General features: G+C 45.1%; 1 protein-coding gene across 12 annotated transcripts in view; it reads left to right on the top strand.

The window, feature by feature from the left end:
• Positions 1 to 15,757, top strand: part of LOC107375556 (sorbin and SH3 domain-containing protein 1) — a 99,971-nt gene that overhangs the window by 25,919 nt on the left and 58,295 nt on the right. For 11 of the 12 annotated variants that reach the window (XM_054749905.2, XM_015944136.3, XM_070542171.1 and 8 more), the window contains exons 2-11: positions 2,853 to 2,895; positions 3,019 to 3,096; positions 3,360 to 3,464; positions 7,516 to 7,622; positions 7,691 to 7,826; positions 8,336 to 8,478; positions 11,393 to 11,453; positions 11,545 to 11,610; positions 15,229 to 15,264; positions 15,366 to 15,468. In XM_054749905.2, the coding sequence (XP_054605880.1) occupies positions 3,063 to 3,096; positions 3,360 to 3,464; positions 7,516 to 7,622; positions 7,691 to 7,826; positions 8,336 to 8,478; positions 11,393 to 11,453; positions 11,545 to 11,610; positions 15,229 to 15,264; positions 15,366 to 15,468 (791 nt within the window). In that variant the 5' untranslated portion in view covers positions 2,853 to 2,895; positions 3,019 to 3,062. The remainder of the gene's footprint in view (positions 1 to 2,852; positions 2,896 to 3,018; positions 3,097 to 3,359; positions 3,465 to 7,515; positions 7,623 to 7,690; positions 7,827 to 8,335; positions 8,479 to 11,392; positions 11,454 to 11,544; positions 11,611 to 15,228; positions 15,265 to 15,365; positions 15,469 to 15,757) is intronic. The other variant, XM_070542172.1, reaches the window with a different exon arrangement.

The raw sequence follows: 15,757 nt of genomic DNA, 5'->3' as shown, positions 1-15,757 counted from the left end.
TATTTTTCCGGGCCAACCAAGGCTCATTCTCAGCCCTCTTCTCGAGGGGGTCTGCTTCAGGCCGACCAGGGCCAACACACCCACTGCTGACAGCAAATTCACACCTTCCATTAGAGCAAGCCTCTGATTGGTGGGTAGAATCAGCCCACATGGGCTTAAGACAAGGATGTGTGGAATCAACCGGGCCAGGCTGGGGCTACCCGGCCTGGGCCGACCCGGTACGGATGGGAATGGCCCATTTGTGCTGCAAAAGGAACGCCTCCTAAATCAGACCCGGACAAACCCAGAGGCCCGCAGAGCAGCTGGGAGTTGTTTCAAAGCTTCTCTCTGGTGGCTTTGTTGTTGCCTTCGCATGCTTCAAAAACGCAGCTCAGATTAGCATAAATTAGTTCAGTCTTCAAACCGGAACAGAGATACTAAAGCAGTTGTGATTGTACTTTATGCTGTTATGAGGTAAACATACCTGCTTAACTTATTCACTGCCAGCCGTTTCCTGATCAGAAAGCTCTTCACTGCCAGCGTTTTTACTGTTTTTGTAAGAGTCACAGAACGTTGCGCGCTAGGATGATGTCGACGCCAAAACAAAGAGGAGACTCGCCTCTTACATCAGGAAGAATCCACGCGTTTCGAGCGTTATCCGTTATTTCATGATCCGTTGTTGAACTGTAATCGGCAGATGCTTTTCCGGTTCGCGCCTCTTTTTTTTTTTTTTACAGTAGTGGCCCAAAACGATCTCCAAACACATGGATGTTCTGCTTCCTGATCACGTGACATGTGACGTATATGGATGAAGATCGGCTTCAGAGCTGAGATATTTGTTCTCACGGTGCGGGGGTTCGTTCCGACGCCCCCACACAGTAAAAAAATGCAAACGACTATAGTCGTCATTGGCAGTTAATGAGTTAACTAGAGATTCATCCTTCCTGATTACAGCTATTGCATTGAATACAAGCTGTCTGGTTAGCGTAAAAGGCGTTCTATGCATTCTATGCTCTGACCTTTTTAAACGCTGATTTAACTGTTGATGTGTTGTGAGGGAACGTTAACGCGTCGTTGTTCGTTCGGCCCATAGAGTTTGGATGACGTTCCACACCAGCCCAAAAGAAGCGGACTATCCGTGGAAACAAACTCTGATCAAGTGAACCACAAACGGCTTCAGTGTGCGTTCACATCTGTGTATCTTTGGTTTAAATTGCATCCTGGTCTGTTTTCCTTGCTGGTGCGGTTCATTTACTCAGAAGAAAACACGGTAATCTGACCAAGATGCAGAAGCGTACCGAGACCTGAGATGGTTTTGGTTGGTTTTACAGTGTGAATGTGATTCGACTTCAATTTGAAGCACAGACCATGTTTACGCTGCTGGTTTGAGCTAAACGCTCACCTCTAGCCAGGTTCGTGTTGCATTATGGGATGCAGGAGGGCACAAATACATCAGCAGCTCATAGCGAAAAACGCTCCAACTCATAAAAACACTGAAGAGGTCAAATAGTTCATAAACAGCTCAGGGAGAAGGGTTAGAGAATGCTGTTAACTAACTCCGGATCAAAAATCGCAAACCTCTTCCTGTATTTACGTCTGGAAGCCCCACCCCCAAACAATCTTGACCAATCAGAACAGTCTCACTTGGTTTGTGTTTGTAGTCTTCTGTGTGTGAAATGATGTTCTGCTGAGCTGTGGTGGCGTCATGGAGGGGGCCGTCGTCTAGCACACTGCTGCTAACCACTTAAACATTCTCCCTCTCCTGATAATAACTTTTTGCTTTCCTTGACGTTGGATGTGCTACTACTAGTTTACCCGTTTAATTATAGATTCACTAGGATACATACAATAATGTTTATCTCTCGCCAAATAGAATATTTGCTAAGAAATCACAATGTAACCATAGACACATTGCTTGGTGTGTGTGTGTGTGTGTGTGTGTGTGCGTGTGTGTGTGTGTGTGTGTGTGTGTGTGCGCGCGTGTGTGTGTGTGCTCTGTCTTCTCGATCCCCAGTGAGTCGTGGAGGATGGCTGCTTATACTGAGCCAGGATTCTCTGGAGGTTTCTTCCTGTTAAAAGGGATTTTTCCTCTCCACTGTCGCTAAATGCTTGCTTAGTATGAGGATTGCTGTAAAGACACTGACACTAGTCAGTGACTTGATGCAATTTGCTGGGTTCCTTATATAGGAAACATTATTTCTGATTTGCTTAATGAACTGACCTGAATTGGAATGTTTATTATGTGAAGTGCCTTGAGACGACTCTTGTCATGATTTGGCGTTTTATAAATAGAATAGAATAGAATAGAATTGAATTGAATTGAAATACTGAACCACAGAAAAATAACTACAAATGAACTAAAAGTGAACTGATTCAGACCAGAGGAACCGAACATCAGCCATGAACGGTTCCTTAACATCGCCCTGTGCTGTTCATGGTGGAGGATTTAAAGATGTCATTAAATCTGCTGGTTTCATACCTGAACTAGCCGACTGAATCCAGATCATTAATCAGCTGGAATTGTTTTCAGGTGTGAACTGATGCTACATAAAGTGATTCCTCTGTTCCGACACACCTGATTCAGTGGCTGTCCGTTCGAGTAAATGCATCTAACTTCAGATTATTTAGCTAACTTCAGCCAAGCAGCCATTGTTCTCCCTTCGGCAGATTTTATTACCCAAAACAAGAACATTTGCATCTTATTTAATTCTTTTATTTTTTTTACCTTTATTCAGTTTTTGCAGATAAAAACTTTTTTTTCTTTTTAGACTCCAAGTAAGATGTAATTTTTTATTTACTTTTTTGAAAACCCGTTTTTGCAGTGTACATCATTCCCCAGATCCCTCCTAACGTTGAGGATGTTTTCCTTTCAGGGCTCTCCAGCAGGGAGCAGCAGACGATCAAGCTCAACCCCCAGTGAGTCAGACCTCTGTCCTATTTAATAAGCTAAAACACCAGTGAGCTTTATGCTTTTAAGAGTTTCTAATGTATCCGATAAAAAACCCTTTTGACTCTGTTTTCTTGTGTTTGTGAAACCAGGTCCTCGAGCCGTTAGCGCTGTCAGGATAACACCTTTAAAAACCATGAAGGTTTCTCCTGACCTGATTCCCTCACCAGGTGATGTTTCTCCTTGGACCAAACTCAAAGAAACCTACAGGCCATGTGACTCTGATAATGTGTGCCTTTTTTATATTCAGCATAACTGGCGTCGTGGTGGCAATTAGTTTAGCATATTACTACCATGACCTGTTTTCGATGGTTCAGTACTAATTGAGGATTTTAAGCGAAGCAGGAGCAACAACTCGGTATTCCCAGCTGACTCTGAGAGTGTGATAAAGACCGCTAGACGTGATGACAGGATTTGTAATCTTTGTTTTTAGATTTGGACCCAAGCAGAGTGTGCAAAGGGAAAGGAGTGGTGACTCTACGAGCGACCCTCGTCCACATCGATGATGAAGAGGAGCCCAACGTCATCACGCCGGCAGGTGAGTCGTGAGCGTATCAGTTTCCTAACAGGTTAACTGGAATAATACGGTTAGGGTCATTGTACGTGACACTAACATTACAGTAACACTAAACAGTTTCCAGCTTCTCTGCTCTACTGGTTGTAAGTGGAATTACAACCATCATAAACAACCCTGCAGCACCTGCTCTAGCTAGCCTAGCGCTAACAACAAGCTAACACTAACATGAGCAGTGTTGGGAGTAACGCTGTTTAAATATAACGGCGTTACTAACTGTGTTCTTTTTTAGGTAACGGAATAATCTAATTAATTACTTTTCCCACTGCTGCAACGCCGTTACCGTTACTGGGGACGGGAGGTTGTGCGTTACTATGTGCGGGTCGAACGTTGAGCAACAGTGTGAGGCTTTCTGACCGCCACACTTCAGCTGCAGCAGGGAGAGAGAGGCGTCATAACGCACTTACAAACACGATGATGATTGGCCGGGTGGGCGGAGACCCTCGGTGTTCTCACTGTCTCAGTCGCAAACAGAGCAGTGATGGGAATAACGCTGTTTAAAATAACCACGTTAATAAATAAAAATATTTATTTCTGTAACAAGCAAACTAATTAATTACTGTCTTCTTTTAAGAAAACGGTCATTTCTGTTGCTGATAAGGAAAGGCGTGCGTTAAGCTGCGCGGTGTGTTGAAGCTGTCATCAGCTGATCAGGAGCTTAAGAGGTAGATGTTTTTTTCATCCAAGCGCATCACGGCCCGTGAAGAATGAGGAAGTCGTGATGAATATCTACGGCTGCAGACCCCCCCGCAGATTCGTTGCTGCAGCAGCGAATCGGCAACGAATCTGCGGGTCTGCAGCCGTGCCCTAGCGTGACAGCGGGACGTCCCGAAGGTCCGCTCACCAGTTCACCGCTCAGACGTCACGATCTTCTACCTTCTTAGATCATCCAGCTGTAACCTGTTTCTGATCATGTCTTTAGTCCCGCTGTAACACTGATGCATCAGTCTCAGACGTCATGGAGCTCAGGTGTTATCAGAACTACCTGTGTGTGTTTACCACCCAGCTTCAGCTCTTCTGTGGTTGGGTCTGACCCACGTTAGTAAATGTAAGCCCTCCATCAGGCGTGTGCCTCTTCTAGTGTCATTTTAAAGGATTTTATTTATTTATTTAACCATTAATAGATGTGAAGCTGGAAAAATTAAAATACTGTGCAAAATTACATTCATTTCTGTAATTTAACTAGACTGAGAAACCATTTAAAGGCTCGGGAACCTTTACAGGTGTTTCTATTTGCAATTTTAAATTTTAACTGATTGGGGTCTTGTTAAACATCACACAGTGACCTTTTAATAGTCTAGATAAGTGTAATGTTCCTGTTAGTAGTTCCTCCTGTTAAGTGCTTATTTATTTAAATTATTCAGGTTTATAAAAAAACATTTAGACATACATTTTATTATGTTCCAGTCATTAGTCATTTATATTTCACTATTGTAGTTATTCTTGCATGCTTTAATGAAAAAAGTAACTAAGTAGTTATTTTTCTTGGTAATTAGTTACTTTTATAATCTTGTAACTCAGTTAGTAACTGAGTTACTTTTTTGACAAACTAATCAGTAATTATAACTACTTATTTAAAGTAACGTTCCCAACACTAACACGAGCCAAGTCTTACTAAATAAACCACGAAGGAAAAAGATCCACACTTTTGGACAAAAAATATTACTTACAAGACCTGTAGCAACAAAGCCAGGTCACCATCAGCCTACGATGTTGTAGCCTCCCTTAGCTTCCTGAAATGAGGGGTGACCACGCCGATGTTCAGTTGGTTAAAGTGTTAAAAACGGCTTAGTGTCTCATGGGTTCATGGTTTATCCCTTGAGGTCCAAGTGGCAGGGGTGAGGAGTGAGCACCACCTCACCCCTGCCACGTGGACCTCAAGAGATCAACTGTGAACCCTGCTCGATGGTCAACTTTCCTAGCGAGGTTACCCACTAGGACAGTTGGAGGGTTATAAGGGAAAATCTCACAATAATGACTGTTGATAATAAAAATCACATTTGCAAGAAAAAGTTTACATTTTCTTCATTAAATAATAAATTTACAGAAATAAGAGCAGAATTTCTGATTTAAATCGCTTTCCAGAAAAAATTCCTCAAATGTTTACTGAGATTCATAAATTTCAAAGTAAAAAAGAAAAGAAAATTTTGCAGCAAAGACATCTAGATGTTGTTTAGATTTACTGGGGAAAAAACTCAAATGTAGAAAAAACAAAAGTCTGGGAAAAAGTGGAAAAGACCCTAAATGTCAAAGTTCTCCTTGGATGTCTGTGTGATGTCACAAACCCATCATTCACTTCTGACACGCCCATTCCTACTTAAAGGCTAGATCAGGATTTTCTTATGCTCGTTTTGACTTGATATTACGGTTCCATTGCTTATGAGACTCTTTCAAAGTAAAAGCAGATTTCCTGGTTGTTTTTAATCAGAAAATTTTCATTTCAGCTATGCAGTGGCGCAGTGGTTAGAGCTGTTGCCTTGCAGCAGGAAGGTCCTGGGTTCGCTTCCCGGCCTGGGATCTTTCTGCATGGAGTTTGCATGTTCTCCCTGTGCATGCGTAGGTTCTCTCTGGGTACTCCGGCTTCCTCCCACAGTCCAAAAACATCACTGTTAGGTTGATTGGTCTGTCTAAATTGTTCTCAGGTGTGTGTGTGTGTGTGTGTGTGTGTGTGTGTGTGTGTGTGTGTGTGTGTGTGTGTGTGTGTGCATGATTGTTTGTCTTGTGTGTCTTTGTGTTGCCCTGCGATGGACTGACTCTCTGTCCAGGGTATACCCCGCCCGCCTGATTGCCCATTCGCCGCTGGTGATAGGCACCAGCCAGGCAACCCCCCCCCCCCCCCCCCGCCGCGACCCCACGTAGACAAGTGGGTTCAGAAAATGGATGGATGGATTAATTTCAGTTTAAAATTTTAACCCCCTTTTTTAAGATAATCCAATGTTTTTAATATTTTAAAATAAATCCTTTATAATAACTTTTTTCCCAGATATTTTTTTTCTTGCATATTTAGGAGTTTTATGATTTCAGAAAGCATCTTGAACTGTCTTTGATTAAAAAAAAAACTTTTATTCTGAAATGTTGACTTTTATTTTCTTGCGAATTTATAAATATCAAATACAATATAAATTTTATTTTCAGAATGTAATGTAATATATTTTCTTACAAATTTGAGAATATCAAACATCAGAGAATAAAAAGTATTCTTTTTTTTACGTAATAATGTTTTTGAATTTAGCAGAAGCTTTGACCCAAACCTTGTCTCTGCTTTGTCATCCAGAATCTTCTGGTGCTGACCCGCAACACACCGTCGTGAAACTCAGAACAGGAGCGAGTCACTTGTTGTAGTACCTCAGTTCAGTTGCTGTCACTTATTTTAACCGACAAACACCACATTAACCTCGTGGGCATGTAGAGAAAAACATTTTGTTGTTTAAATGTTGGTTTTATTTGTGATAATGTTATTTATTCGTAAAAATTCCTCTGATGTTTTCCATGTTGCTTCCCGACGCTCGGCTCATACTCACCGTGTTATGAAGTGTATGTAGAGCCATACTCATGGGGGGAAATCGCTCATATTTCTGTGTGCAGGTCAAAGGCCTCCCTTGTTCCATCCTGCCCACGCTGCACTTTTGGGACTGTGGGCTCACTTGTTTCATAGGGCACGCCGGAGCCGGACTGGCAGCCTGCCGAGGCTTTGCAGAGATGTTTTAATTGTCTCAAAGGAGAAAAAAGACTGTCGGAACAGATGATCTTTGCAGCTGACTGAATGCTCTTTTTATTCTTGTGACAAAGTTCAGACATTGTGGGAGAGTCGTGTTTTTTTTTTGTTTTTTGTTTTTTTGCATGGATTTATCAGCAGCTCAGTGCATGAAACCGCCCAGCGACAGCATCGCTGGATGAGTGAACGCTTATCCCAGCTGCAGTTATCGGTTATGCCTGAAATGCCGCCGTCTTTAGGAACCCCTCCTGTGTTTTTCTCCTGGCTGCTGTGGTGAGGAAAGTTCTGGACTCTTTTCAGGTGGCTGGACCAACCAGATTAATGGAGACGGCTGTAAAGCGGGACCGGCCGAGGGAGGCAGCAGCAACGCATCACGCCTACCTCCTGAAAACAGCGCCCAGTGCCAGGTAACCACGACAGCTTTTGTTTTCACGACTCTTTAAGCCCTAAACCGTTTTTCTCAAACCATTTTCAGGCCGTTTCATCCAACAGCATAAATCCAGTTCCTCCCACCGCCGACAGCCAGAACCGCATCCCATCAAATCCTCGCTCGGTTTATCTGGGCTCCAGCGCGGTGAACCCCGTCGCCGTCCTGACGCAACACGACCGAGGTGAGTTTCACATTTTCCTAGACATCTTTGCACATGGTACTGGTGTTGCTTTGTAGTTCTGTGGTTATTCATCATTCCAGCAAGACTTTAAAAAAATATTTCTACCATAATAACGAAGTATTGTGAAATGCAAAAGCTCACACGGATGCAAGCAAACGTTATATTGTAACTAGGGCCGTGACTCGATAAAAACATTTAATCTAATTAATTAGAGGCTTTCTAATTAATTAATTAATCATAATTAACGCGTTAAAGTCCCGGCCCAAATTGTAACCTTTTACTCTGCACCACATGGTTATTTTGCTCAATGCTTAGAAATTCCTGCAGAATTTGTCCCTCGGATGCATGGGAAGTGCTACATTTTACTGCTGGTGGCAACGTTTGCGCACTGCGCACCTTTTACTGTCTTTACCGAATGTGGAGCTTTGACCTTCACCTTGTAGAACAGTTATCTGTTGAATAGATGTGTTCTGAATATCAGTGTTGTTCATTTTTGTTGCTGTTTACAGACTCGAGCCCAGAGAGAGACCGAAGTCCCGATCCCGGCAGCGACTCCGTCAGTCCGGTCTCTGATATGGACGGGAAGAGGCCGAGGCTGTCACTGAGCTCTCCTGTCCCCGCTCCCCTCAACAAGCCGATTGTTCCTGTGCGGGTGAGCGACCGAACCGACTGTCCAATGAAGACAAATGCAGTCTCTCTTTGTAAAGGGCGCTTTGTTTACAGGAAGTCATTTCTGTCACAGTGAAGAAGACAGGATGTGAATGTTTGTGTTCCTAACAAGTCCACAAACAAAACTGGACTTTTTCTTCTGTTGCTTGAAGACGTTTCTCCTCTTGTTGGTTCTGATCAAATGGACCACCACGTTCAATCCTGCTCCACCAGGATGGCACATCTCTACAGGTTTGCTTGGTCTTCCAGCAGTCTCGGAGCAGCAGACTCCTGGAGTTAGACAGGACCATCAAAAGTCCTTCATCCATTAGCAGTATGGGTATCTGCTGCTTTGTGCTAGGCGGAACAAGATGCCAGAGCTTCAGCAGGCCTCTGGTGACCAAACCATTAGAAACAGATTTCATGCGGGTAGCATGAGGTCCCGATGTCCTCTACCCACTGCCTGGGACCATGGAGCTCCACCAGAACTGGCAGATCCAGCACTGGTGCCTTTTGGTTTCCACAGGTAAAGGGCTGGATAAGTCGTAGTGAATATCATGCTGCCCTCATCAAGGGTCGATTGGTGGTGGGTCAGTGTTAGTCTTGGGAAGGGACATGTCCACGTAGGGACTTACAGACCTGTGCAGGTGCATGATGACGCTTGTCTCCATGTGGCAATAGACAGTTCCATAAGGATGAAGGTACTGATGCCACTGACTGACCTCCAACCTCGCATGATTTAAGTCCAATGGAACCTTCAGACACCAAGAGCTTGTAGCTGAGACTTTCAGCTGACACGCACCTGAAGGCCACACGCGCACCCGCACCTGAAGGCCACACTCGCACCTGAAGGCCACACTCGCACCTGAAGGCCACACGCGCACCTGAAGTCCACACTCCTGAAGGTCACACACGCACCTGAAGTCCACACGCGCACCCGCACCTGAAGGCCACACTCGCACCTGAAGTCCACACGCACACCTGAAGTCCACACGCGCACCTGCACCTGAAGGCCACACTCGCACCTGAAGGCCACACTCGCACCTGAAGGCCACACGCGCACCCGCACCTGAAGGCCACACCCGCACCTGAAGGCCACACGCGCACCTGAAGTCCACACTCCTGAAGGTCACACACGCACCTGAAGGCCACACTCGCACCTGAAGGCCACACGCGCACCCGCACCTGAAGGCCACACCCGCACCTGAAGGCCACACTCGCACCTGAAGGCCACACGCGCACCTGAAGTCCACACTCCTGAAGGTCACACACGCACCTGAAGGCCACACGCGCACCTGCACCTGAAGGCCACACCCGCACCTGAAGGCCACACCCGCACCTGAAGGCCACACTCGCACCTGAAGTCCACACGCACACCTGAAGTCCACACGCACACCTGAAGTCCACACGCACACCTGAAGTCCACACGCACACCTGAAGTCCACACGCGCACCTGCACCTGAAGTCCACACGCACACCTGCACCTGAAGTCCACACGCGCACCTGCACCTGAAGTCCACACGCGCACCTGCACCTGAAGTCCACACGCGCACCTGCACCTGAAGTCCACACGCACACCTGCACCTGAAGTCCACACGCACACCTGCACCTGAAGTCCACACGCGCACCTGCACCTGAAGTCCACACACACACCTGCACCTGAAGTCCACACACACACCTGCACCTGAAGTCCACACGCGCACCTGCACCTGAAGTCCACACGCGCACCTGAAGTCCACACGCGCACCTGCACCTGAAGTCCACACGCGCACCTGAAGTCCACACGCACACCTGCACCTGAAGTCCACACGCGCACCTGAAGTCCACACGCGCACCTGAAGTCCACACGCACACCTGAAGTCCACACGCACACCTGAAGTCCACACGCACACCTGCACCTGAAGTCCACACGCGCACCTGCACCTGAAGTCCACACGCGCACCTGAAGTCCACACGCACACCTGCACCTGAAGTCCACACGCACACCTGAAGTCCACACGCGCACCTGAAGTCCACACGCACACCTGAGGGCCACACAAACTATAGAGGACCATTCTGATTTCAGAGAATGACATTGAATTAAGATGATGTGGCATTTTTTTGTTTAAACAACTCATTCCATATTTGCGTGGAGATCCAGTGGGATAGTTGTATGGTGTTCCTGTATTTATTTCCTGGTGGGGTTCATATAACCTGACCCTGTTATCTGTAGGGGCCGAACGGACTCTGCATCCTGCTAGGGTTGGCGTTGCGTTTATGTCAAATCAAAGGCCTCTGAGACATTTTTTTTTCTCAACATTTGTGAGATTTAGTGTTTTTAAAGGTACTGCCGTTGTCTTACGGTCGTCAAAGTTCTGGAACCAGAATTCAAATCAGCACAGGGATGCGGGGAGCTGTTGGGGCTGCAGGTCCTCCCGGTGGAGGTTTAGGATATTTGCAGGTTAAAAAGTTTACAAAGCAGCAAATGATGTTTTATGGGCCATTCCCATCTGTACCGGGTCGGCCCGGGCCGGGTAGCCCCAGTCGGCCCCAGCCTGACCCGGTTGATTCCACACATCCTTGTCTTAAGCCCATGTGGGCTGATTCTACCCACCAATCAGAGCTTGCTCTAATGGAAGGTGTGAATTTGCTGTCAGCAGTGGGTGTGTTGGCCCTGGTCGGCCTGAAGCAGACCCCCTCGAGAAGAGGGCTGAGAATGAGCCTTGGTTGGCCCGGAAAAATACCAGGCCACCCAGATATGTAAACAACCTACGCTACCCGGCCCGGGCCAACCCGGTACACATGGGAATGGCCCATTATTCTCCAAAAGCAGATCTGAATTATCTGTAGCGTGTTGCAGAGGAGAACAGAACTCTAACACATCTGCTATCCGCCTCAAATTGTGCTTTAATTCACCATTTTTCACGTTCTGATTTCAGAACACTGAAAAGACCAAAGACTGGTACAAGACCATGTTCAAACAGATCCATAAGATACCTGGTAAGCGGTTTTCTTTGTGTTTGTGTGTTTTTTCTGTTGCTGTCAAGAATGTGCTTCATGCGTCTTCATGCTGTCCTTTGTCTCTGCTCAGAGCCCATTGAGGAAAATCTGTACCGCCCCACCTACATGTTCGATGACATTGGCATGAAATCTAAAGGTATTTGATGTCTCTCGTTGGCTCACGAATCTGCTGCCATCTTGCTCGATCCCTAAGACGCACTAGTCCGTAGAACACGACCTTGTGAAGTACACATCCAAGCACGGATAGCTAAGATGATTCCATCAGTTGGTCATTGTGATTCGGGCTTTTTGTCTGGATTTAGGGAAACCATTAAGCGTTGCAGAGGTCCAGCATCGTGTAGTGGTTGTGCTTGTCTGTGCTGTGTGTGTCCCACTGACATATTTCTGTTTTAGGAAAAAACGCAGATACAACTACGCTAAAGGGAACAGCTATCCTCAAGGCTTCAACCCCTAAACCCCGTTTAGCCTTTTTACCTTTACAAACCTGCCTCATATTTGCAGATCATTTAAATACGTGGCAAGAAAGTTCAGTCCCTCCACCTCCACCTCCACACAGCTCACGTTCAGAGTGTCCGGAACCATTTCCATCCAAAGAGCTGTTTTTATCCTCAATAAACACTGATGGGGTTGGGCTGCTGTGCTTTATGATGCGTTTGCAGCATCTTCTTAGAGCCTCGTGTAAGTTTTAGATTAGTTTATGTTTTTAGAGTTTTTCACGTGAATAAGCTCTTCTCAGTGCTGCTCACTAGGGCCCGATCAATATATCGGCCGGCCGATATTATCGGCCGATATTGGGGTCATTAACAGTATCGGCTATCAGCCAAAAAGACGACGACATGGCTGATATTGCGCTACCTATCCAGCAGATGGCGCCAGCTTTATGAACTCATGTTGTGTGGCTCCTCTCTTTTGAACTTTGAACACAAATTATTGTTTTGGAACTTTTTTAAATTTATTCTTATTTATGTTTCTTATGTGCAATTATTTCCTGTCCAGGGTGAAAAATTTCACCAAGTTAACTTCCTCAGTGTTACTTTGTTACAAAGCACACGTATTACGTTTTATTTACTGCTGCATTTTTATTATTTTAATATTCTTACAGGGATCTTCTGTCCCTAAACGTGTGTGTGTTGTTAGAATCCCCAGAGTTAGCCAAGTCAGAAAAAACCTGTTGTAACCTGTTGTTTTAGCATAAAGCAATGGAAGGGAAGGCTTGCATTCACCTACATAAAAACACTACAATGTTTGTGAATTCGCTTACGTTGTTTTACGCTAAACTAAAGCCGGGCGTACACTGTGCGACATTTTCACTTTTTTGAGCCGATTTTCCAGTCGTGCGAGAATCCACGACATCGGGGCGAGTTTTGCGCCGAGCGGTCGTGTAGTGTACAGGGGGTTACGAGAGGCGATTAACACCACGTGACCAGCTGCCGATCAGCAGTCGTGAGGTCGCACGGACTTCTGGCGTGTTTAAAATTTCGCTCGTCCCTCGTGAGGGTATCGCACTGTTGAAGCGGCGCTGCGAGCAGCTGCGACCCAAAAAGTACCAGAACCGCTCACGGCGCATGCGCAATCCTGCATCAACGCAGCTCGCTGTTTCCCTAATAACACACGCTGTTCGTTTTTGTTTCTACACGTTTTTTTACTCACAAAGATTGTCAAGAAAGCGTGTTTGTCGTGTTCATGTCAAATTAAACTGATCACAAAACACAGATTTACTTTCTTTATTTCTTTTTCCTCGTCCAACCCCCATAAATCCCTGTGTGTCCTCCTGCAGCACTCCCGAAGGACAACAGGCAAAACAAGACAAAAAAGTCCGACGTGTTGAGTAAAAACTGCTATTTTTAGCATATTTTTAGGGCTGACGTGTTGCTACCAGACGTACAGTGTGAGCACATGACTCGTGAGATCTGCTCTGCGAGGAAGTCGTACAGTTTGAGCTGAAGCTGAACGCTGCGAGTGAAAAAGTCGCACAGTGTCCGCCCGGCTTAGGAAAACCAACTGCTGCCAGGTCATATTGGGCTGGTTATAAAATGCTTTTTCTGACTTGTCTAACTCTGGGGAATCTTAACAAGACACAATTTTACTGAGTGGTGGAATATTCCTTTAAGTTAAAATGTATTTGTGGAAACCACAGTTTACAAGGAAAAACTGGAACGTTAGATTTATGCTGTCACTGAGTTTGTGTGTTCTGTTGTTTTTGAGATCTGCTAAATAAATCTTATTTGCATTACCTGGAAACCCGAGTGAGCTATGGAGACAGTTCTTTGGTGTGTAATAGAGAAATAAGATTGCATCAAAAAGGCAGAGAATGAAGGGTTTGAGCTTAAGAAATTTTTATTTATTAAATTTTTTTTGTGAGGAATATTCATCGGCCATTATATCGGCTATCGGCCTTTGTTAAAGGTTTTATATCTGTATCAGTATCGGTCCCAAATAAGCATATCGGTCGGGCCCTACTGCTCACACATGGCATTGTTTCGTGGAGTAAACCTGGAGTTGGACCAATCAGGTGTTTACCTGGTGTTCACTGCTGCAGGTCTGATGGACTTGACTTTGCCCTTTTTAGATGCAGAATGTTGTTCTTTCGACGAGCGTATGTTACGTGCTGTGATGTGTAGAACGGATTAGTGCAGCGGACAGCTGAGGGCGACCGTGTCCTTCGCTCAGTGCATAACCACCTTTCAACCAGGGTCAAGTTAGCCTCCGCTGCCTTTTTAATCCTTACAAGTCCGATAAAAACGTAATAATTCATGTTCATTAAACTGTGGTTGGAAATGCATCGATAATCCGTTTTAATTGTATGTTTTTTATTCATTTGCTCATAACAAACTGAGGATAAGGCTCAAAGCTTTCAAGCTTTACATTTTATTTGACATCAGTTGTTTTCTCTCATAGCATTATCAGTCATGAATGAACTTGCGGCGTATTTAAACGCATTTCCAGTTAGGAACTACTTTGCTGTCGTGCGTCACCAGACAGCCTGCTGCTGTTTGACAGTAGTGTTCAGTTGTCTCCACCAGGTGTCGCTGCAGAGCTGCGTTGGTTCTTTAATGGTCCTGATGAGAGGACGAAAGAACGGAAGACAACAGGATCGGTCCCTTCTAGTGAACCTGTAGAAATCATTCCTGAACATTATTTTCCATTAGTCTGGGATGACTGCTGAATCAGGGAGAATGAACAAATCAAATCAAATCACTTTTATTGTCACGTCACATGTGCAGGTACACTGGTACAGTACATGCGAGTGAAATTCTTGTGTGCGAGCTTCACAGCAACAGAGTTGTGCAAAAATACAGTAATGTAAAAACAAGCAAAATATATAAAATGGCTAATCTAAGTAATAATATGTATAGTATGTAAGGTATGTGCATTACTAAATGTGTGTGCTAGTATTTTATTTATTTTTCTACGTGTGTGCGTGTGAGTGTGTGTATATACATGTTTTACAAACGAATAAAGTAAACAATAGAGATATAAAATGTACAGAGGTTGGTTTGTGCAAAAGGTTGGACATGACTCCATCCAGAGATCTCGCTGGATGCTGTGCTCCTGGTCTGAATCCTTGATGCTCAGATCCTTTTTAAGCTCCCTAATGCTTCCCGTAAAGTGCTTTGATTTGGTGATGTCGGACTAATGGAGAGTGGGATTTTTTAATGCCTTCTGAATTATTTAGTTCTGTGATTTATACGCAACTTCCAATCTAATTACACACAGACGGATTTGAGCTAACGCAGGAATTCTGCTTTTCCAGATAACAATTCCATCCACGTCAGTTATCCAGAACATGGTGAGTGTTTAGAGTCACCTATAAAAATCCGTTTGAATCTTCAGTCAGCATTAAGTTACCGTGCTATGGATGGCCGTCTGTAACTCTGTGCCGGTTTTCAGGAAAAGGATTCCCGCACTCCAAAAGCGACACTCAGGTCGATTCAAGAGGCAGATCAATGCCGGTGCCAACGAGGTCCTCGTCTCTCAAGGCCTCAGCCAAAAGGTGAGTAAACAGCAAAGAAAGGTTATAATTATCCTTTCTCAGTCATCTAGTGTACACCTAAGCAGCAATGTCCTCAGGAGCACCCTCCAGGAATATGGAAACCATCCAGAATGGTTATCTGAACAGGGTGAGATGGGTCCTGAAGGCATTTTCCAGATTGAAGTGTTTCAGTCACAACATCAAAAACCTGAAGCATCTCAGGGCACTTCCTCCCGCGGTGCCACCACGTCCCGGGTCCATAAGGAGGTCTCCACCACTAGACCCAACACGAGCACAGCACGGGTTATTT

This window comes from Nothobranchius furzeri, chromosome 12 (assembly GCF_043380555.1).
Source record: "Nothobranchius furzeri strain GRZ-AD chromosome 12, NfurGRZ-RIMD1, whole genome shotgun sequence".
NCBI classification, from domain to species: Eukaryota; Metazoa; Chordata; class Actinopteri; order Cyprinodontiformes; family Nothobranchiidae; genus Nothobranchius; species Nothobranchius furzeri.
This window is presented reverse-complemented; position numbering and strand designations above follow the sequence as displayed.